General features: G+C 39.9%; 2 protein-coding genes and 1 non-coding gene across 3 annotated transcripts; 1 reads left to right on the forward strand and 2 right to left on the reverse strand.

The window, feature by feature from the left end:
- Window positions 1–45: 45 nt before the first annotated feature.
- On the forward strand, window positions 46–6575 carry LOC138966249 (putative ankyrin repeat protein RF_0381). Its single transcript, XM_070338392.1, has 7 exons — window positions 46–203; window positions 562–865; window positions 1781–1869; window positions 3489–3618; window positions 3935–4207; window positions 4985–5287; window positions 5826–6575. Exons 2-7 carry the CDS (start codon window positions 585–587, stop codon window positions 6088–6090), a joined length of 1341 nt encoding a protein of 446 aa, XP_070194493.1. The 5' UTR covers window positions 46–203; window positions 562–584; the 3' UTR covers window positions 6091–6575.
- Window positions 6576–8747: 2172 nt separating this feature from the next.
- Window positions 8748–8819, reverse strand: Trnat-cgu (transfer RNA threonine (anticodon CGU)). Its single transcript has one exon. It is a non-coding gene; the product is annotated as a tRNA-Thr (tRNA).
- A 1524-nt stretch (window positions 8820–10343) lies between these two features.
- On the reverse strand, window positions 10344–21764 carry LOC138966258 (PRELI domain containing protein 3B-like). Its single transcript, XM_070338404.1, has 6 exons — window positions 21642–21764; window positions 19737–19905; window positions 19050–19136; window positions 18426–18496; window positions 17155–17257; window positions 10344–15014 (listed from the first exon to the last, which is right to left on the reverse strand). The coding sequence occupies exons 1-6, from the start codon at window positions 21671–21673 to the stop codon at window positions 14844–14846; spliced, it is 633 nt and encodes a 210-aa protein (XP_070194505.1). The 5' UTR covers window positions 21674–21764; the 3' UTR covers window positions 10344–14843.
- Between the last annotated feature and the right edge of the window lie 160 nt (window positions 21765–21924).

Here is a 21924-nt window from a genome sequence, read left to right on the forward strand (position 1 = left end):
AAGCTAACCAAAGACAGACAAATGAACCCATATGAGAATACTCCTATATCAAGTGTTGCTACGCAAGCCAAAAATTAATGACACTTCTGAGTGTCAGTAATATGTTTGTATTTATCTTCATCGCGGCAAGCTGCATTTCACAGTTTAGGTAGCGGTCTGGTGATCATTTTGAAGAGAAATACCACCCGTCTGTGCCAGAAGAGGTAGAAATCGATTCCATGGGGCACCTGTTTGCTTGTAAACAGTGATCTCTCTCTCTCTCTCTCTCTCTCTCTCTCTCTCTCTCTCTCTCTCTCTCTCTCTCTCTCTCTCTCTCTCTCTCTCTCTCACACACACACACACACACACACACACACGCACACATGTATACACACACACTGGCATTAATACAAGACAAGTCAAACATAATGAATCAAAGATCGTGTACGTGTTTGTCTTTCATGTATGTATAACTTCTTGCTTACAATACAAATCTCTTGCAATAATGGTATTCTTCATGTTTTGTATTCATTCAAACATTATTAACTCTCCACCGAGCTGATTCCATTAAAACACTTTCAGGCTCATCCAGAAGAAGAAAAAAAATGTCGACTAAAAAGAAACGCAACGAAAAACCCGTGGACACATCTCAGCAGAGAGGGCTCTTCATCAATGTCAGAGCGGGAGACCACAACAAAGTGAAACGCTTTGTGAAGGATAGAGTGGTTGATGTCAACGAAGCAGATCATGATGACCCAAGGGGAGTCACAGCCATCATTCTTGCCAGTGAACTTGGTGATGTTGAGATGGTCAAACTCCTCATGAAGGCCCAGCCAAAGGCAGCTGACGTCAATGCTGAAACTGTGACAGGAAGGAGAGCAATATGGTGAGTGTACAGACTACTACAGTGGAACCTCCCCCCCCCCTCCCCCCCCCCCCCCTTTTCAGAGTTTTACAAATCTGAGAAAATCAGAATAAAGAAACCAAGCAAGGTATGTTATAGAAATGTTTAATTGTGACAAAACATTATTATTAAAAAAAATAAAAAGTGTTCATCTGTCTACTTAAAAGATCGCAGGGTCGAAGATCAATGACCGTATCATATTGTTTTGTCACAAATCAGGTCTTAAAATGGAGTGAGTCTTGAAATGGGAGTAAATTGACAGAGGTTATGAACAGAAAATCTAAGAAAACAGGTTAAAAGGGAGGGAGTCTTAATTCGAGGGGTCTTTAACGGGGGCCAGGTTCCACTGTATTCTGGAAGGATCAGAGAGGGTGGGTAAGTTAAAAACCGTTTGTCTTTCTGTCTGCCTGTTTTTCTGCTTGTTTGTCTAGGGAAGTGTGTGTCTGCATACCTTACCATGAAGTGTAGTTCTGCAATATGTCATAATTATAATTATATTGATCAGGGCATGTAGTTATCTTGCAGAGTATAAACTGTTCTTCCTGCCTGCTTAACTGCCTGTCTGTCTATCTGCTGTCTGTCTGCCTGTTTCTCTGTCTGCCTGCATGTTTGTCTATTTGTTTGTCTGTTTAGGGAAGCATGACGTGTGGTGTGCTTTAATGTGTTTGTATCTATATAAGAAGTTATATTTGCTATCTGTCTGTCGGACTGTCTGTCTGTCGGTCTGTGTCCCTGTTTGTCTGTCTGTCTGTCCTTTCTTCCGTTCGTCTGCTTGTGTGTCTGTTTGTTTGTCTGTTGGTTGGTCCGAAACAAAGAGAGAGAGGTAGAAAATGAGACTACTTTTCAGCTTGTTAACTATATCAAGGATCTGATGCATTGTCAAAATCTGTCTGGCAGGTGGGCAGCCAAGATCGGTAACAAGGAGCTTGCCGACCAGTTACTGACCGACACCACGTGTGAAGTGAACTATATCGACAGAGAAACAGGTATGCACAAATCTCTCTTTATCAATAGTGTTGGTAAGCTGATAAGTTTGTTACTACTGGTTTGTTGACATAATGGAAAGACTATAACCTCCTGAGTCGTCACAGTCACGTGTATATAAAATGAAATTTGGTGAGGTTTAGGAAAAAGGATCCAAAGATTTGGAAGTATAGATAAGAACAAATTGTGTTGCATCTGTTGAACTGTAGTGGTGGTGGGGGCTTAGTTGGTATCAATCAATCAATCAATATGAGGCTTATATCGCGCGTATTCCGTGGGTACAGTTCTAAGCGCAGGGATTTTTTTATTTTTTTTATTTTTTTTATGCAATTTATATCGCGCACATATTCAAGGCGCAGGGATTTATTTATGCCGTGTGAGATGGAATTTTTTTTACACAATACATCACGCATTCACATCGGCCAGCAGATCGCAGCCATTTCGGCGCATATCCTACTTTTCACGGCCTATTATTCCAAGTCACACGGGTATTTTGGTGGACATTTTTATCTATGCCTATACAATTTTGCCAGGAAAGACCCTTTTGTCAATCGTGGGATCTTTAACGTGCACACCCCAATGTAGTGTACACGGAGGGACCTCGGTTTTTCGTCTCATCCGAAAGACTAGCACTTGAACCCACCACCTAGGTTAGGAAAGGGGGGAGAAAATTGCTAACGCCCTGACCCAGGGTCGAACTCGCAACCTCTCGCTTCCGAGCGCAAGTGCGTTACCACTCAGCCACCCAGTCCAACTAAATGGTATAAATGTCATCACAGTAAAGTTACACTGCATGCACATCAATTTGCCAGAAAGGGAAGGAAGAGTAATTGCTGTGGTAGTAATTAACCAGTAAATGTTATTCTGTCTAAAGAAAATATTCGGAAATAACTCTGTCAGGCGGTGATTGGTTACAAGTTCAAAAGTTGCTTTCCCTTGTTTCGATAGAAAGACTGACCTCACCTCAGTGTTTCTATGAAAAAGCCAGGGAAAAAAAAAGGGAAAGCAACTCTTCCACAACCCATAAAAACCCGACACAGTTATTCCCAGAATTCGTCTTCTTCTTCTTCTCCTTCTTCTTCTTCTTCTTCTGCGTTTGTGGGCTGAAACTCCCACGTACACTCGTGTTTTTTGCACGAGTGGATTTTTACGTGTATGACCGTTTTTTTACCCCGCCATTTAGGCAGCCATACGCCGTTTTTGGAGGAAGCATGCTGGGTATTTTCGTGTTTCTATAAGCCACCGGACTCTGACATGGATTACAGGATCTTTTATCGCGCGCACTTGATCTTGTGCTTGCGTGTACACACGGGGGTGTTCGGACACCGAGGAGAGTCTGCACACAAAGTTGACTCTGAGAAATAAATCTCTCGCCGAACGTGGGGACGAACTCAAGCTGACAGCGGCCAACTGGATACAATTCCAGCGGCTACCGACTGAGCTACATCCCCGCCCATGAGAATTCGTCTAATATGAGTTGAACTCAAACTCTGATTTGCTTTGGGATCCTCACTAGCATCAGAAATCAAATAACTCCAATTTAAATGTGTAATAGAAGTAGCTCTAAGCTGTGAATTAAGTGTTGGCACATTTACCTTCATTCCTTCTCTTTTCTTTGCAGGTTGTAGTCCTCTGTATCGGGCAATACTCACCAACAAAGCGGATGTTGTGCGAGCCATTTTGCATGCTGGCGGCGATGTCAATTTAAGAAAACTTGGGCTCAGTAAAGGAGCTGAAACTCCACTTATCAAGTGAGCATAAATCGATAATCAAAATGAGAAAGTCAAGTGAAAATAAAAGAAGAGAGAGAGAGAGAGAGAGAGAGAGAGAGAGTATGTATTCTTGGTTTTGTCTATCCTATTTTGCTGCTGCTTGTTCCCTGACACAGTGCACAAATTCTGTTGTTTGTTGATTTCATGACTCTCCATGATTCAAAATACAGAAAAACTTAAAAGAAACGATGTTTTTGTTTGTTTTTTGTTTGTTTGTTTGCACATTTTAAGCCATCTGTCTCTTAAGTTTTTCTTCTTTTTCGTAACTGCTCATGTGTTTCTTTTTTCCCTGCAGATCTGTTCAAATGGACAACATTGAGATCTGTGAGATGCTCATCAACTCTCTATGTGAGAAGAACACCAAGACGGATGATGGTCTGACAGCCCTTCATTACGCAGTCGCTTACCGCCGCTATGCAATCTGTCGTCTCTTGCTGCAGGAAATGGTGAAGATTCATGCTCGCAGCAACAGCGGCGTTACTGCCTTGACAGTGGCCATTGAACAGCACAACCCTGCGATGGTCAAGATTCTCATAGAGAATGGCTATAGGCTTGACCGCCCTTACAGGTGAATTATTGATGTTTTTGTTCACACATTTTACAAGTTTTTTTTTTTAACTTTGGACTATGGTGTATATGAAGAAAAATTGAAGTTTAAAGTGTTTTTATTATTAGCTAGAAATACTTTTCATAAGGGCTTGAAGAGTTCCAAAGTGTACATTATATCCTTACTTTTTTATGTGTGCATGCTAAGTCTTTATGAGACAGAGAGACCCAATTAGTGGGCTATTTCCATAGTAATGTTGATGTAGTTGGATGGGAGCCAGATGTGGGGTCGGATTGGTTGAAATCACATGCAAACCTCAATTTCACACCGTGTTGGTAATTTTCTGGCGCACAGTAAATCCTGGTGTCAAGGAGGCCTTAATTTATTCTACAAGTGGTGCAAGGTTTCATATAGGTCGGTTACCTGCTGAGCTAGTTGGACATTTGGATGTCTAGATATCCCTCACCCACCCACCCCTCTCGTCTGCATCTTCATTTGCTTATTCAGATGAACCTGTCCTGGCGATCACCTCTCGACAATGATTACCTGCAGCTGCCAACAACAATCACACTGAACGATCGCGACGAGCTCTTGTTGTATGTAATTCACCTTTCCATAGCGACCACCTCTCTATAACGACAAATTTTGGTCGGACCCCTGGGTGATTCGACTGCACTTACATGTACTGTTATTTTTTTAGGCTGTTAAACGTTTCCTCCAGAAAAATGTTATGGGGAATATAGCCCTGAATGTGAATTTAATTCAGTTAGTTGTAATGTTTTCTTTGTATATTTGCAGGTGGGGAGAGATGCCAATCCAACAAGCTATCGCTCTACACAGTCAGGAGTGTGCAATGACGCTGGCCTACTGGGGCTGTGATCTCACCCAGCCAGCTGCATTGAAAAACTCCAAGAAACGCAAGCCTTTCTCCGCTTTCTACCTTGCTGTCAATGAGCGTTTGATGAGTCTGGCACGTCTGCTCATTGACCTTCACCCCTGGTTTCTGCGAGAAGAGTGGCTGTGGGAAAAAGACTGGCCTGTGTCCTTGTACCGGCGTCCCTTAGTGAGGCGATGGTTGAAAGAGCAGGCGTCCACCCCCAGGTTTGTAAAGTTGCGGTCTTTTTAAAATTTTCAAGATATAGCTAAAATTACTTTTTAAATGCAACATGACAGTCTTTGAGACAATGGGAACACAGAAAATCTTCTTTGGAAAAACGGGTTAGGAGTCATTTGTTATAAAAAGAAGAAAAGTCCTTCTTTCAAAAGAATACGTATCATATAGATTTCTTTTTTTCTTGGGGGGGGGGGGGAGGGGGGGGGGGAGGGGGGGGGGGCATACTTTACACAAGGACAATTCCTTTGTCTGTCTGTCTGTCTTTCTTTCTGTCTGTCAGTATTTGTTTGTCTGTATCTATCTGTTGTCTGTCTGTTAATGTATGTATCTGTTCGTCTCTGTCTCCGCTTCTCTCTTCCTCTTTCTCTGGTTTAATGCTCTTTCTCCTCTGTTGCTCACTCTTTTTGTTGCATGTCTCATGAGAAACTCATATTACTTTCCGTTGCATGAGATAAACCATTCATTATTACTTCTTTTACAAAAGGCAAGTAAATTGTATATATACTGTTGTTATTTGTTTTTCAGATCACTAAAGAGCCTCTGCCGGTCACGAATCTTCCGCTGTTTAGGCCTCTACGCTCCACACAAAGCAGAACAGCTACCTCTTCCGGAATCATTAAAACGCTACCTCACATTTCCTGAACATATCAAGGATAAATTCTATGAGGAGATTCCACTCTCGCAAGAAGGCTGCCCCTATGATTGTGAAGTAGCTTGCCCTTTGCGGACATGTCCAGTGGTGGATATTTCATTTTCTGACGATTCTGACCAAGATATAGAGATCTGGTGAATGCTTGTGAATGAAGACTAATAACCAAGATAATAACATCTGGGGAATAATTGTGAATAATTCATTGCCTCATTCTCATGATTCTGACCAAGACATGAAAATCTGTTTGAAGCGTGTGGTTACATTATTCAGTATAATGTTGGTGATGTTGATTTTTATCTTGTGATGTGAATGTGTGTGTGGCTGGATTCTTCCATTTGAAATCCGAAGATCATCCAAGACACAATGATCTGGTGAATGCTCGAGAATATTTTATTTCCTCCAAATTCAGACCAAGACACAGAAATCCTGTGAAAGCTTGAGCTGGTACTTTTCAGTGGAATTTTTTAATTTTTTACAATAATCAGAATCTTGCCTTGTGAATTTGTGTGTGGTTCAGTTCTCCGATTTCAACTCTGAAGATTGACCAGAATAAGATCTGGTGAAAGCATGATTGTGCTGATGCTGTTAAAGATTTAGGCTAATTAAGAACCAATTGCCAAAAACTCCCCCCCCCCCCCCCCCAAACGGTCAGATTAGGTGTGTGTGTGTGTGTGTGTGTGTGTGTGTGTGTGTTTGTTTGTTTGTTTGTTTGTTTGTTTGTTTGTTTGTTTGTGTGTGTGTGTTTGTATGTGTTTGTGTGTGTGTGTTTATGTGTGTGTGTGACTATAAGTGTGTCTCACAGTTTGTGTGGGGGGGGGGGGGGGCGGGTAGCTCAGGTGGTAGAGCACTGGACTTGTGATCGAAAGGTCGCTGGTTCGAATCTGGGCCAGGACGGACACGGGTCAACTTTATGTGCAGACCCAGAGACGGTATCCATCTCCCACCCCCGTGTCACCACAGTGGCACACAAAAGACCTTGGTCATTCTGCCATAAGTGCAGATGGCTGATACCACCTATAAACACGCATACACTTGTGTATCTCATCTAAAGTCGGGTTAAAACCCGGGAATATGCCCCTAATGGCTTTGCCGTGAGGTCATAAAACTTGTGCCCATGTGAGTATTGTGTTTCTCAACCTATGTTACAGCAGTTTCTTTGCAATGAATCATGCTAATAAAAGTGTGTGTGTCATACTATGGTGTATTTAGTTCTGTTTTTTTCTTTCATGTATGTGTGTGTGTGTGTGTGACAGATGACTTTAACAAAAATATTGCTGTGAAACTGTGAGTGTGTTCGAGCATGTATCACATGTAATGAGTAGTACATATAGATGTACATATAGTATACTAGATGATTACCCGCTTCGCCGGATACCGGCTTGGCCGGGAAGAAGTAGAGCCAAATACCAGGCTGCGCCTGGGACCCGGCTTTGTCACACGGAGGAAGGGAGATAATCGCGGCTGAAAACACTGGAGAAGATAAGGAAGAGTTACTGGTAGTGGATCCCGACAAAAAAACACAAAATCGGTTCAGCGCGCACAGCGCTGCGCGCTGAGAGCACGTGTTGAAATATCTCATCGATGAGGTTGTGTCCGGGGTGTAGCTGAATACGGTGTCCAAATTTGAAAAAGATCCACCGAGAACTTTGGCCGTGCATCGCGAACAGACAGACAGACACTAGTCGTATATATATATAGATAGTAGGGACTGGGAGATATTTCCATAAACCTCCTGGCTTTTTATGCATCCCATCTCATTTTGCAAATATATGCTTAGTATGCTTATGATACGCCTTTCGTCGTATTTACGACGAAGTCCTTTTCTAATTGTGTAAGAAAAGAGCCTCCGCACGTGTGCCCTTAAAAATGCTTAAAACGCAACATTTTCCCGTCAGTATATGCCCAAAGCATTTTTACTCATTCCCAGGCCTGACTTATACATATAGTGACTCAATCAAGCAGATTCTTAAAGGTGTTAATATTTGGTGCATGTTTTAAACATCTGTCACTGTGTTTCAAAGGGGTGCAACTCCGTTAGACAAGTTTTCTAATATTGATATTATTAGTGCTGTTTCATAATTGTTGCATCAGATGCAAACTTCTTACAAAAATTAGTTGACCGACATCATCGATACCATAAAGAAGGTTATGATAAAAGCAAGTCTGCTCTTTGTCTTATTGATTTGAGAGTGGGAAGATTTAAGTGCCATTGAATTTCTTACAAATCTGTTCTCATATGGCATTTGTTTTAATTCTCTAATCATCTTTGTGGCTCACCTCTGGACCGGGTTTTTTTCTTTCTGTCTTTTTCTTCTTTGTTTGATTATTGTTGTTGTTTCGTTGGTGTGGACCTTGTTTTCATTGAATGAGCTAGAAAATGTATCACAGCTCTGACCGGCCATATTTGGAATGTTTAATTGTTGACAAAGGCAAGACATTCATAATTATTATCTGTTTATGACTTTGAATCACAGATCTGATTTAAGTTAAAGCTACCTTACTCTAGTAAGTAGGGAGGGGGGAGGGGGGTGGTGGGGAGAGAGAGTGTGTGTGTGTGTGTTTTTTTTTTTTTTTTTTTTTTTTTTTCACTCTTTGGAATCTGCAACCCTCCACAATGTGACATAATGGTCAGCCTAAATGACCATGGTCACAATATGGAAGAAGAAGAAGAAGAGGTGATGAAATTCAGATTTAACATTTAGAGTAGTAGCAGTGAACAATTAGGGACATGTTTTGTTACACGTAACCAAGAGAGTATGAACAATGGAGCACACAAATAAAAAAAAAATATGACATGCCCCGGCAGGGGATCGAACCCTGGATCTTCGGTTTACGAGACCGACGCCTTACCACTTGGCCATCGAGGCGACCGCAAATTTGGTGGAATTGCAAGGCTAAATTGTCAGGGCAGCCAGCCAGCTCTTCCGTGTAGGGTAACCTCTGAGCAGAGGCTCTTTGTTATGAGGACGGTGTCGATTCAGCTTACATTTACAAAGAAACAAACATTCAATCAGTTGTTAATTTGTCGTTACTTTTTTAGGTCATACGAATACAGCAGAGCTTTGAACTTTGTCCTCACAGAAAAGTGGCAGGGGCGTGTACCCTTTATTGTGCTTTTCTGTGTGTGTGTGTGCTTTCGTCATTCCTTCCTGTTATCCTTGTACGCGTGAACTGATCAGCAAGTGTTTTGGTTAGACACCACCACCGCTCGGAGAACTTAAAAGCTGAAGCTCCATTATCTGCGCCAAACCTCTTTCCTGGCTGATTTTCTTTGTGAATAAAGCAGAATAGTGTATAGCCTTGTTTCCCCTTCGCGATTGTGGCTTTTGCCACGTACGGTCACGTGTAGTTTAGTTTAGTTTGTGGGGACAAATGCGCGGTAAGCTTAGGCCGTGAAGCCCATAAACGTTCCATCAATATTTTCCAACATTCATTGGGTCTGCTTAACTTGTTCAGGTTAAATACTCTATATCCAATTCATTCGTCAAAATCGAATCGAAAATCTTCATCCAACCGATTCTTGAAGGAGTTTTGACAGACTGTGCAAGTGCATCCCAAAGAGTTGCCGTTCTGAATTTTTAAAAAAATCCTCAAATTGGTTTTACTACGATCCATAAAAATCTAATTAATATCATTTCTGGTCTTATCATATTCAGTAAAACTGAAACATTTTGCTTTTTCTAAAATCATCAGCTTTATTTACAATCTTTAACATCTGAATTAAATTTAAATCACTAGCTGTAGGTCTTCTAAAAGTTGGTAAATCCAAAATATGAAGTCACACCATATACGTCAAATCTTTTTAAATCCTATAATAAGTTATGCTTCTTTGTAACTTGAATTGAAGCGCCACTGGACTATGAGCTATGTGTTTACAACTCTAAAGTTCAACACTATCAAAGGAGACTGTAGTACATCTTGAAGAAAAAGAGAGGAAAATATTGTACTGTCATTTTCGCTGATGTTTCTACAACTGTTGTAAACATGAGAAAGTTATGTGTGCGTTTCAGCACGAGTGTCAAATGTGTTTGTTTCATTGAAATAGTGATGCATACATTTTGTACCTCTGTCTGTGATCGTTCTAAGGTGTCCTTCTCTGTTTAAGTGTGTGTTTGTATGTGTGGTGCTATTGTGCATGTGTGTGTTCTTTAATTTAATCACTTGATTTGATTTTGGTATGCTGTGCCTTCCATTTGATAAAAGTTGTTGGACAGTCTTGCCAAATGCTCAGTGCATTATTTATATGTAAGTGTTCAATATTGCAGTTACATGATTGTATTTGATTACTAAAACATGTGAAGTGGTTCTGTTTTTCACACTTTGTACATTACAATGGGGAAGGCAGATCACCAGATTAATTTCTAACATTCACAAAAGACACGGCTAGAGACTAGATTTGTAAGATTTATTCATTTCTTCCACAGAAGCAGTACCACAAGCCAACAGAAGCATTCGACAGCAAGTTCACTTACACTGTACATTCAGATTTGTACTTTGAAGCAGTAGCATCTGTGTACCTGTTGACCCAATTTATGCAAACAGACAGTGCACACATTTTCCCCACCTGCATGAACCTGAACCCTATCAGGCGCGCGCATGTATACCATTCATGAAAAAAGCAGTGCAGATTCTGACCAAGAACAGCCATATACTCATTCTCATTCAATGAACACCAGACAGAAATATTCTCATTCCAGAACACAATTAAAATTCCTACATACAGATATTCTTTATCATATGCAAAGAGAACACAAACTCTGTTCAAACACACACACAAACACATACACACTGTGTCACACTGTGTGACACACACACGTTGTGTTACACACACAGACATTCACTTAATCAGATGTGCATTATAAACATTCTAAAACAACTGTGTCCTCAAATACATACTCTGGCATAGTTCTCATTTTCTCAGTCAACTCACAATACACATGTATTCAAGTAACCACATGTCGAAACATCGAGGCAGAAAAGAGCAGACTCAGGAGAAAATGTGCTGCCTTTGTCCTAAACAATAACAAAATCAACTTTCAAATGTTTTACAGTCAGATCTGTCACTTAGGTAAATGTTAAATGCTAACACAGAACTATACATTCAGTTCACAAAAGGGGTAAAGGCCATATAATTTTGAGTAACCTAAAAAGCTGTGGTTCATGCAACTGAAAGTCTAGCTTTAAATTTTAAAAGGAACGCATTTAAATTTCAACAATTTCGATATTTTTTCTGTAACACTTGAAGCTTCTGTGGGGAGAGAAGCATTATGAAATTGAGGGAAATTACAAAAATAGCCACAGTTTCTGATAAGAAACTGTACAACCTAGCCACCCACATATTTGTCCACATATACAAAAATGCCATCCCCACACCTGCTCTCAAAACCATTCAAGCATGGTATGCTTTTAATCTCACAGCAACCTATTTATCCATAATTCTGGTACACAACATAAGCCACTTGATGGTACATAATGCAGTGCTCTTTATATTGTTCGTGCCATGGGGTCAATATATTTTGATAAAATTAATCCAAAACTAGTAGATATTCAGAAGCTCTGGTACACACAGTACACATATAACCAGTATTTACAGAGTCAAATAAATATAAATACATGTTTTGTATAACATCAGTTGATGTTAAAACACTTAAACTCTGGTTTTAGCCAGGTTACCAGGTATAACAAAACACACATAAAAGCTCCTGCCCTCTGTGCAGTTCCCAAAACAGCTGACATACAGACAATTGTAATTGCACTGAAATTATAAAGAATGAATGAACAGTTTGTATAACTGTTGGCAATATGGTTTGAATACACAGACAATCGTTCATTGTAAAATTCAAGTCTTGTTTCTTGTTTCCACTTACACCGGCTGAAACTTGTTTCAGAAATACAGTGTACATACACCAGACATGCCTTGTGTATACCTACTACATGTACATCCAACGGAATTGTCATGGATAGTATGTGTATTTCAGATTTGGGACAAACCTTTTGTGGAAAAGAATGAGATCTGTACAAATAACAACGCAAATGTGATACTCCTAAAAAATTTGTATTATTAAGTTAAAATTGTGATCTTTTCATAACATAGAGTAGGACATACAAACTTGACTCATTTGGTAACATTTACTACCATTTTCTGCATCCATCCAACAAAGGTTACAAAAATCAACAATTAATTGGTCCAATACCACAGCCTATTTCATAACCTTTTCAACGATACGGTTTCCACATTTTTCCGTCCCCTGGAGGTCTTCAGCATCATGTGGAACTTTAATTTGAGAAGGTAACAGACCCCCCCGCCCCCCCCCCCCCCCTCCACAAAAAAAAAACCCCATTCATTACAGGTTTTTTTCAAAGGCTGACGTCATTCCAGACTTTCATTGCCACAACTAAAAGCGTGCACACATGTTACAAAAGTGTACAATTACAATTAAAAGTTTGGACTTTCACTTTGTTTTTGCTCATAATTCCCTTCTTGTGTTCTTTGTCTAAATATCCTACAGCAGTGCCCCTTAACAACTGTGGTGAAAAGACTGCCAAATACATTCATGCAAAAACAACACAGAACCATAAAAAATGCAAACGTTCAACAAGAAACAGCTTAGACTCTCACTCTTCTTTTTTCCTCAAACGAAAAAACAACAACTGTACACTCCACTATTCACAATATTATGTAAATGTTAAAAAGTAGGACACTTTTTTTCCCATGTTTTTGAGGTCTTTATCTCATGTCAATTTAACATAAACAAATCATACAGAAACCAAGGATAGTTAACACAAAACTAGAACACAATCAAACCAAAAAGGAGCAATATCAGACTAGCCCTAATTAAAGCTGTGGTCTATTTATGACTTTCCGGGGCTACGAGGTTGAAAAATAGGGATACAATCATGGGTAGTGTTTGCTGTACAGAAATCTGTACATGATTTTGTCCCAATTTTTCAACCTCGTAGCCCCAGAAAATCATAGACCACAGCTTTAAATCACCAATAACAAACACTGCAGAGAGTTAAATCATAATGAAAAAAACAAAAAGGTATACTTGAAAATAATAAAATCTTTATAGGCACTATAGGCATATAATTCCAGAACCAACAGTTAAACGAGTCGCGTAAGGCGAAATTACTACATTTAGTCAAGCTGTGGAACTCACAGAATGAAACTGAACGTAGTCCGCCGCTAGTGCAAAAGGCAGTGAAAGCGACGAGCCTGTTTGGCGCGGTAGCGGTTGCGCTGTGCTTCATAGCACGCTTTACTGTACCTCTCTTCGTTTTAACTTTCTTACCGTGTTTTTAATCCAAACATATCATATCTATATGTTTTTGGAATCAGGAACCGACAAGGAATAAGATGAAATAGTTTTTAAAACGTTTTCGGAAATTTAATTTTAATCATAATTTTTATATTTTTAATTTTCAGAGCTTGTTTTTAATCGGAATATAACATATTTATATGTTTTTGGAATCAGAACATGATGAAGAATAAAATAAAAGTAATTTTGGATCGTTTTATAAAATAATTATTTTAATTACAATTTTCATTAATTTGTAAGCCTCCATGCTGAAATGCAATACCGAAGTCCGGCCTTCGTCAAAGATTGCTTGGCCAAAATTTCAATCAATTTGATTGAAAATTGAGGGTGTGACAGTGCCGCCTCAACTTTTACAAAAAGCCGGATATGACGTCATAAAAGACATTTATCGAAAAAATGAAAAAAACGTCTGGGGATATCATACCCAGGAACTCTCATGTAAAATTTCATAAAGATCGGGCCAGTAGTTTACTCTGAATTGCTCTACACACACACACACGCACACACACATACACCACGACCCTCGTCTCGATTCCCCCTCTATGTTAAAACATTTAGTCAAAACTTGACTAAATGTAAAAAACATACTGTGAGACCTACAGTAACACACAGATACTAATACAAGCCCAAAAATCTGTCCATATAAATCTCATGTCTATTTGTTTTGAGAAGTACTTGTCATCCATACCAAGCTGTCCTTGTTGATTGTTTTAAAGAAACATATACACCAACAGTGGAATTTTAATGATGCACATTCACCTGGAACAACATCTTCTCACTTCAACTAAGAAGCTAACGAAGAGGACTTCTTCTTCTTCTGCGTTCGTGGGCTGAAACTCCCACGTACACTCGTGTTTTTTGCACGAGTGGAATTTTACGTGTATGACCGTTTTTTACCCCGCCATTTAGGCAGCCATACGCCGTTTTTCGGAGGAAGCATGCTGGGTATTTTCGTGTTTCTATAGCCCACCAAACTCTGACATGGATTACAGGATTTCGTGCGCACTTGGTCTTGTGCTTGCGTGTACACATGGGGGTGTTCGGACACCGAGGAGAGTCTGCACACAAAGTTGACTCTGAGAAATAAATCTCTCGCTGAACGTGGGGACGAACTCACGCTGACAGCGGCAACTGGATACAAATCCAGCGCGCTACCGACTGAGCTACATCCCCGCCCAACGATGATTATGTTCACCAGTATAATCCTGTGTCAAGCCTGAAGTTAGCCAACCTTACCTTGGCTTTGACAGACCCCAACAGAACAGCCTGGAGAAGGGTCTCTACCTCCTCAGCCGCCGCCGCCCCTCCCCCCCCCCTGCCCCCCACTGTCCTAATCAGGGGACTGATGGTGATAATGATGACCATGGCTCACATCAGCCAGCATTTCCTTTCAAAGAGGTTTCTTCTTGCTGACCAGAACAAGTACAACAAGAAAGAAAAAAACAGAAGAGAAGAAGAAAACAATATGCCAAACATAGTATGCCAAAATATCACATTTTGCTTTTACGGATTACACCTGGAAATGTAGAGACGACTGAAAGGGCAGGGTTCAAGACTATCGAAAGGTCAGGGTCATAAAGTAGAGTTGGAGGTGGAGGTAGAGTGTTGTACGTGTGGCATTACGCTGTCAAAGTGCTTCTTGGCTTCCGTGGACAACTTCTTTGCTTCAAGCGACAGCTCTGCAGACAGATCCTGAGCTTCTGTTTTGATTTTGTCTATCACCCATTCCATTGCATCGCGACCCTGAAAATAAACAAAATGATATCATTCTTACTGCAAAACCATCTAAAAATAAAAAAAAGACACATACATTTGAACATGCATTCTAAATTTAAACAAGAAGGGCAAAGCCCATACGACTCACATGCTTGACCTTGACCTTTACATGACCTTGACCTTCAGCTAAACCTAGCAATGACATCATACACTAAGAACTGCTTTACACATTTTTCCTACCAAAATACACGTGACCTTGACCCAAGGTCAAGGTCATCCAAGGTCATGCAACACAAAGCTGTTAATTCAAGACATAGGAAGTACAATGGTGCTTATTGGCTCTTTCTACCATGAGATATGGTCACTTTTAGTGGTTCACTACCTTATTTTGGTCACATTTCATAAGGGTCAAAGTGACCTTGACCTTGATCATATGTGACCAAATGTGTCTCATGATGAAAGCATAACATGTGCCCCACATAATTTTTAAGTTTGAAACAGTTATCTTCCATAGTTCAGGGTCAAGGTCACTTCAAAATATGTATACAATCCAACTTTGAAGAGCTCCTGTGACCTTGACCTTGAAGCAAGGTAAACCAAACTGGTATCAAAAGATGGGGCTTACTTTGCCCTATATATCATATATAGGTGAGGTATTAAATCTCAAAAACTTCAGAGACAAGAGGCGAAGCCATCAAGGCTCACGTAAGAAATCGACAAACAGTAACACAAACTCAATCACTCAATCACACACACACACACACACAGAAAGAGCATAGGTGAAACTGTGCAAGAAAGCGAGACACTAGATCTAGATCTGTCTGTCTGCATGTAGCCTACTTACAGGACACGACTGCCAACTAGTCTCGGCGCGCTCAAAATAATAATGACCGAGACTTTCAGTACTTCCTTCGCGTGACGTCTAACCCTCTTACGTCATAATGTGACGTCAATGTAATGTGACGTCTTCAAATGTTAGAGTTTCTACCACAGACATACACACACACGCACGCACAAACACACACACACACACACGCACAAATGCACAGACAGACAAAGTTATGATCGCATAGGCTACACTTACGTGAGCCAAAAATGGGAAAAATGTGAAAAATAGCTGTTTTTTAGACAACATTTATGGCCCCTGCGACCTTGACCTTGAAGCAAGGTCAAGATGCTATGTATGTTTTTTGGGGCCTTGTCATCATACACCATCTTGCCAAATTTGGTACTGATAGACTGAATAGTGTCCAAGAAATATCCAACGTTAAAGTTTTCCGGACGGACGGACGGACGGACGACTCGGGTGAGTACATAGACTCACTTTTGCTTCGCATGTGAGTCAAAAAGTAGGCTACAGACAGACAGATCTAGATCTAGTGTCTCGCACTCTTGCACCGTATCACTTATGCTTGCTGTTTCTTTCTTTCTTTATTTGGTGTTTAACGTCGTTTTTAACCGTTCAAGGTTATATCGCCATGGTATGCTTACTGTGTGTGTGTGTATGTGTGACGGAGTGATTGAGTTTGTGTTACTGTTTGTCGATTTCTTACGTGAGCCGTGAAGGCTTCGCCTCTTGTTTAAGTGGCTGTCCTGAGATAAAACTGAATACACCGCAAATTTCAGAAAGAGGAAAATCAAATAGTCAGAATCATTCCTTGCTTGACCAAGGTCCAAGTTTGTGTAACAGAGTGCCTATAAAGCACCACAATCACCTCTGGAGGCAAAGCCTTTCAAACAGGATTGGGATTTTAGAGCTAATTTCTCAGCCCTACAAAAACTGGTATGGGTACGCAAAGGTTCCCAAGAGCAAACAAGGAGACAGCAGTAGCCAGACCCCATCACAAACAGAACTGTACTATTGACAGGTAGGTGTCTAACTGGCGACTGACGTACAAGAAACGTCGAGCTGCTATAAATAGTCCATGCTCAAGTCGTCAAGGCCGGCAGACAACTCTGCAGAGAGTCTGCTGTGAAGGGTGACGCAGTAGTCTCCCTGTCACACTTACAATAAACTTATTATAAAGTTCCTGTAACTCAGTCGTAACTGCTAAAATTGTACAATTTTGGAAATGCTCAAACGATATTGGTGCACTAGATTACCAATGAATTGAACATAACTGTTTTTATTTTCAACACAGAACATGCAATTCAAAGAGAATCTCACCTTTCCGGCGTTCTTGGAGATTTTGTCGGTCATCAAGGACTCCATTTTGTTGCACAATGGAAGGCCCTGAACAGTGACAACTGCCTCTTGACGTAACACAGTTCTAAAACAAGAAGAAAGTATTATGTGAGGATGCATGCCGTTAAAGTAGAGGACAGACTTTGATTAACCATGTTACAATAAACAAACTCTGATAAAATCCCTGCATAATATACGAATAAAACAGAGTGTTGGATACACTATAGGTCTCAAGATTTTTTCATACGATTGATCCAAAATAACAATGTGAGGGCTTCATTGCTTCAAAAAGTATCAGACCAGAAACACTGAAACCAAACAGCACTGGGTTTTTTTTTTTTTTACAAAGGTTGAACATAACATTTATTTACATGTACATATCTATACTTAGTACACATTCTGGCATATGCCACATATCTGAAGACAAATTAAAACGTAATACAGTATGTATACAACCGTCATTCTGTATGTGTGATCCCCAATGAGAGGACACTTTATTGGACCAGCCGAGAGTGTCCCTATGTTGTAGGTGGCCTTTCCTGACAGGTATAATAATTAATTATTTTGGTAGAAATACCAGACAAAGGGACAACAGAAGGTGACCTTTCATAGGAGGAGTCACACAAAGCAGGTAACATTGTACCAACAATTAAACCACTGCCTATGCTACTATCATTTTTGAGTCACTTGAGAAAAAGTGACTCTATGTAATCGGTCAGTGTTAGTCTGTCCGGCCGGCCATCCGGCCGGCCGTCCGTAGACACCACCTTAACGTTGGACTTTTCTCGGAAACTATCAAAGCGATCGGGCTCATATTTTGTTTAGTCGTGACCTCCAATGACCTCTACACTTTAACGATGGTTTCGTTGACCTTTGACCTTTTTCAAGGTCACAGGTCAGCGTCAAAGGAAAAATTAGACATTTTATATCTTTGACAAAGTTCATCGGATGTGATTGAAACTTTGTAGGATTATTCTTTACATCAAAGTATTTACATCTGTAGCCTTTTACGAACGTTATCAGAAAAACAAGGGAGATAACTAGCCTTTTCTGTTCGGCAACACACAACTTAACGTTGGGCTTTTCTCGGAAACTATAAAAGTGACCGGGCTCAAATTTTATGTGAACGTGACTCATTGTGTTGTGAATAGCAATTTCTTCCTGTCCATCTGATGCCTCATATAATATTCAGAACTGCGAAAGTGACTCGATCGAGCGTTTGCTCTTCTTGTTAAGAAGGAAAGCTGACATACTTGCTGCTATCTTCAGGGTGAGGACTGTAGCTCAACACTTCATCCACCGTGGCCACATTGCAGAATGTTAACTGGAAACAAAATGCAGATTATCTTTGTTACAGACAAAAATGCTCTTTCAGACCATTTTACCTGCACAAAGTTACAAAAACCATAAATGAAACTGGTTACAACCCAAGTACTTTACTTATCTTTCCTTGGGCCAAAACCAGTTCCATTTATTGTTACTGTGTTGGTACATATTGCATCTGGTGAGTACATTTTCATAGTTATCTTGTTCTTATCCTTCTCACCTGCAGTCTCTTGTTCCATATCAAAAGTTACAAAAGTTATACATTTTGCATGTATTGGAATTTTGCACGCTATTAGTACCTGTTTGGTTTGCTTTCAGGCACATGTGCATGTGCCAACAAACCGCATGACAAAAATGGTGCATTTAGTCAGCAAATTTACATGGAATTGGGTTGACACTTCATATTTATTTTGTGCTCTAGCTCTTGTCAAATATGTTACCACTACTCTGATAAGCAGTCAAACACAACATGTAAAATCTGCCAAGTACAAAATATGCTTATGGAGAGGGAAACAGAAGGAACAATTTCACAAATGATAATTTATACTTACATTTCTTGTTTTCAGGACAAACTGTTTGTTTCTTGCATCAACCTCTGAGTGCTCACTGGCATAACACACTCTGTCCATTCCGATCAACTGAAAACAGAATTTTTTTCCCCAGATTACAAAAAAGTAAAATGATGATTAACATGCTGGTAACAACAACCATATTGCAAAGAAACTAAAAATCTAAATTGGAACCAGATATTCCATTCAAGTACACTTCAAAATAATGTGAACATCTACAGCAACAAAACTTTTGTCATTGTGCCTTTGAGATTTTCAGGTCAAAACTTCAACAAATTATCCAGCATGAAACACAATTCAATGTATACAAAGGTCTAAAAGGAACATGAGGACTCCTTGTATTTGTAACCACATTTTGCTTCACGTGTACTATGAAGTTTGATGCAAAATTCTTCTGAATGCAATTAAAACTGATAGTTGACTATATCTGTCCATTGCTTTCACATGAAAAAGGTAAAAAAATTGAAATTGACATGCACACACCCACGCAGAGCAAATCTTAAACCTGAGCTTAACAGACTTTCACGACCTCCAACATAAAACAGCACAATTTTTTAAGATACACAAACACAGACAAATATATTTACACAAACACAACCTACCCACAGTCACAAAACAATTGAAACACTAACTTAAACAATAACACTCAGAAAATAAACATTCGGGTACCCTTGTGCACCATCCAGGCATCCCCCATGCAGTGCTCAGTAGGCGGTGACTGTGCAGAACACCCTTGTCATCCACCTTCCGGTCCACAACATCCATCCCGACCACCGCAGTGTTGTGAGGGTTGGGGTACTTTCTCCATGCTGCTTTCACCACTGTCTCCCAGGGATGGCTGGAATGAGAATTAGAATGTTGTTATTAAGCGGATGGAAAGAAACCAAGAGGAACAGGACATCTATTTTCCAATTCCTCCCACCCGCTCCATCCCCCCCCTTCCGTTTTCATAAGCTTTAAACGACAGAAGTCCCAATCTGGAAAGTTTGTCAAACCTAGTTTACAAATTACAAATCAAACAGAAATAAAGCAGCAAAACCAGCTTTGTCCGCATGAAATTCAGTATAAATATAATATTCGTTGCCAACCCAAGAAAGGGTGTTAAGTTGTTTTAAAGTGCAAAGATTTCAACACAAGTGATTTGAGTGTAAATAAACAGTTTACACCTGAGTAGGTGTTAGCACGTGTGCCACAAGTGTATAAACATTAAATGTGACATTTAATCAAATTGTAAATGTGCACACAGGCCAGTTTGCTAGCTGCATGTGTCAAGGACTACACAATCTGTCGTTGCATCAGAAACTGAACAAGGTCTCGTAACATTTAATTTTAAACACATACCTTCTCAACTACCCATAAAAAGCTGAAAAGGTATGAGCTGAATGTACTCCTGATCAAAACCCCAAGATTTAATAATATACCAAATTACCATAACTTCATAAGCACACTGTATGAACACAAACTAGTGTCATTTACAAGTTCTAAAAGCAAAACACTGAAAGTCTTGATCACTACATTGGGGTGTGCACGTTAAAGATCCCAATATTGACAAAAGGGTCTTTCCTGGCAAAATTGTATAGGCATAGATAAAAATGTCCACCAAAATACCCGTGTGACTTGGAATAATAGGCCGTGAAAAGTAGGATATGCGCCGAAATGGCTGCGATCTGCTGGCCGATGTGAATGCGTGATGTATTGTGTAAAAAAATTCCATCTCACACGGCATAATTAAATCCCTGCGCCTTGAATATGTGCGCGATATAAATTGCATAAAATAAAACAAATAAAAATTAAAAAATCCCTGTACCCACGGAATACGTGCGATATAAGCCTCATATTGATTGATCAGAAGTATACTAGCTGTTACACTCTAAGTTCCTGTTCATCAAGACAAAGAACTACAGTCTACACAACACAGTAACACTTTACAGCGATATATATCCTTAGGTCAGCGTTGAGTTAATGTCATGTGCTTAAACACAGTTTGACAGGCTCTGTAACTATAAGTCTGATATATATATATGGTTGAATGATCAGCTGGTTGATAGTGCGCATGATACCGATAAGCTTGCGCTTGGAACACTTGAAATTGAGGGTCGAGTCAATGAAGCATGACTTATCTAACAAAACATATATAATATATATATATATAACTTCGCCAAACAGTCTCGTAATAGCTTTGGACCTTTTGGACAAGTGCCTATCACTATGTGCAGTATTGCCAGTAACATAGTTTCATGTTATGACAACCATGATGTATACCAGTTTACCACACAATTTCAGATAAAAAATGAGGACTAAACACAACAACGCACATTCGCTGATTTATTTTCTTCAACACTGATTTAAACTGCGTAAAAAGCGAAAGACGACACTCCTCAAACGAATGGATCCTTGTCTTGCAGAAAAGTCAATCAAACCTCAACAGATCGTTTGTCTGTACCGCAGACGCATGGCAATGCACTCTATTTGAGTCCGAACACTCGCAGTGTCACTTGCATAATTCCTCGCGATTAATGTGACAAGTTAACACAACCATATGACTTTAAAAACAAATAAGTTGCTGACACTTACTCAAAAACGTGTTCTGATGTCCAGATCTTCATGTTGTTCGGTTGAACCCTCGCTTTTGTAAGCCGATTGAATCACGTTTTCTCCCTGTCGACCCAACCCTACAATCTGACGCAAATCCAAGGTCGCTGAAGTGAGGTCCAAAGTTCAGATGCACATAATGTAATGACGTCATCTTTATAATCTTCAGTCCAAAACTGGACCCTACCGAAAAAGAGGTCCCTGAAATGAAATATCAATCTGAGACTTTGCGTTCAAGAAGTATGAAATTTTACGTTTTGGTCTA

This window comes from Littorina saxatilis, linkage group LG1 (assembly GCF_037325665.1).
Source record: "Littorina saxatilis isolate snail1 linkage group LG1, US_GU_Lsax_2.0, whole genome shotgun sequence".
NCBI lineage: Eukaryota > Metazoa > Mollusca > Gastropoda > Littorinimorpha > Littorinidae > Littorina > Littorina saxatilis.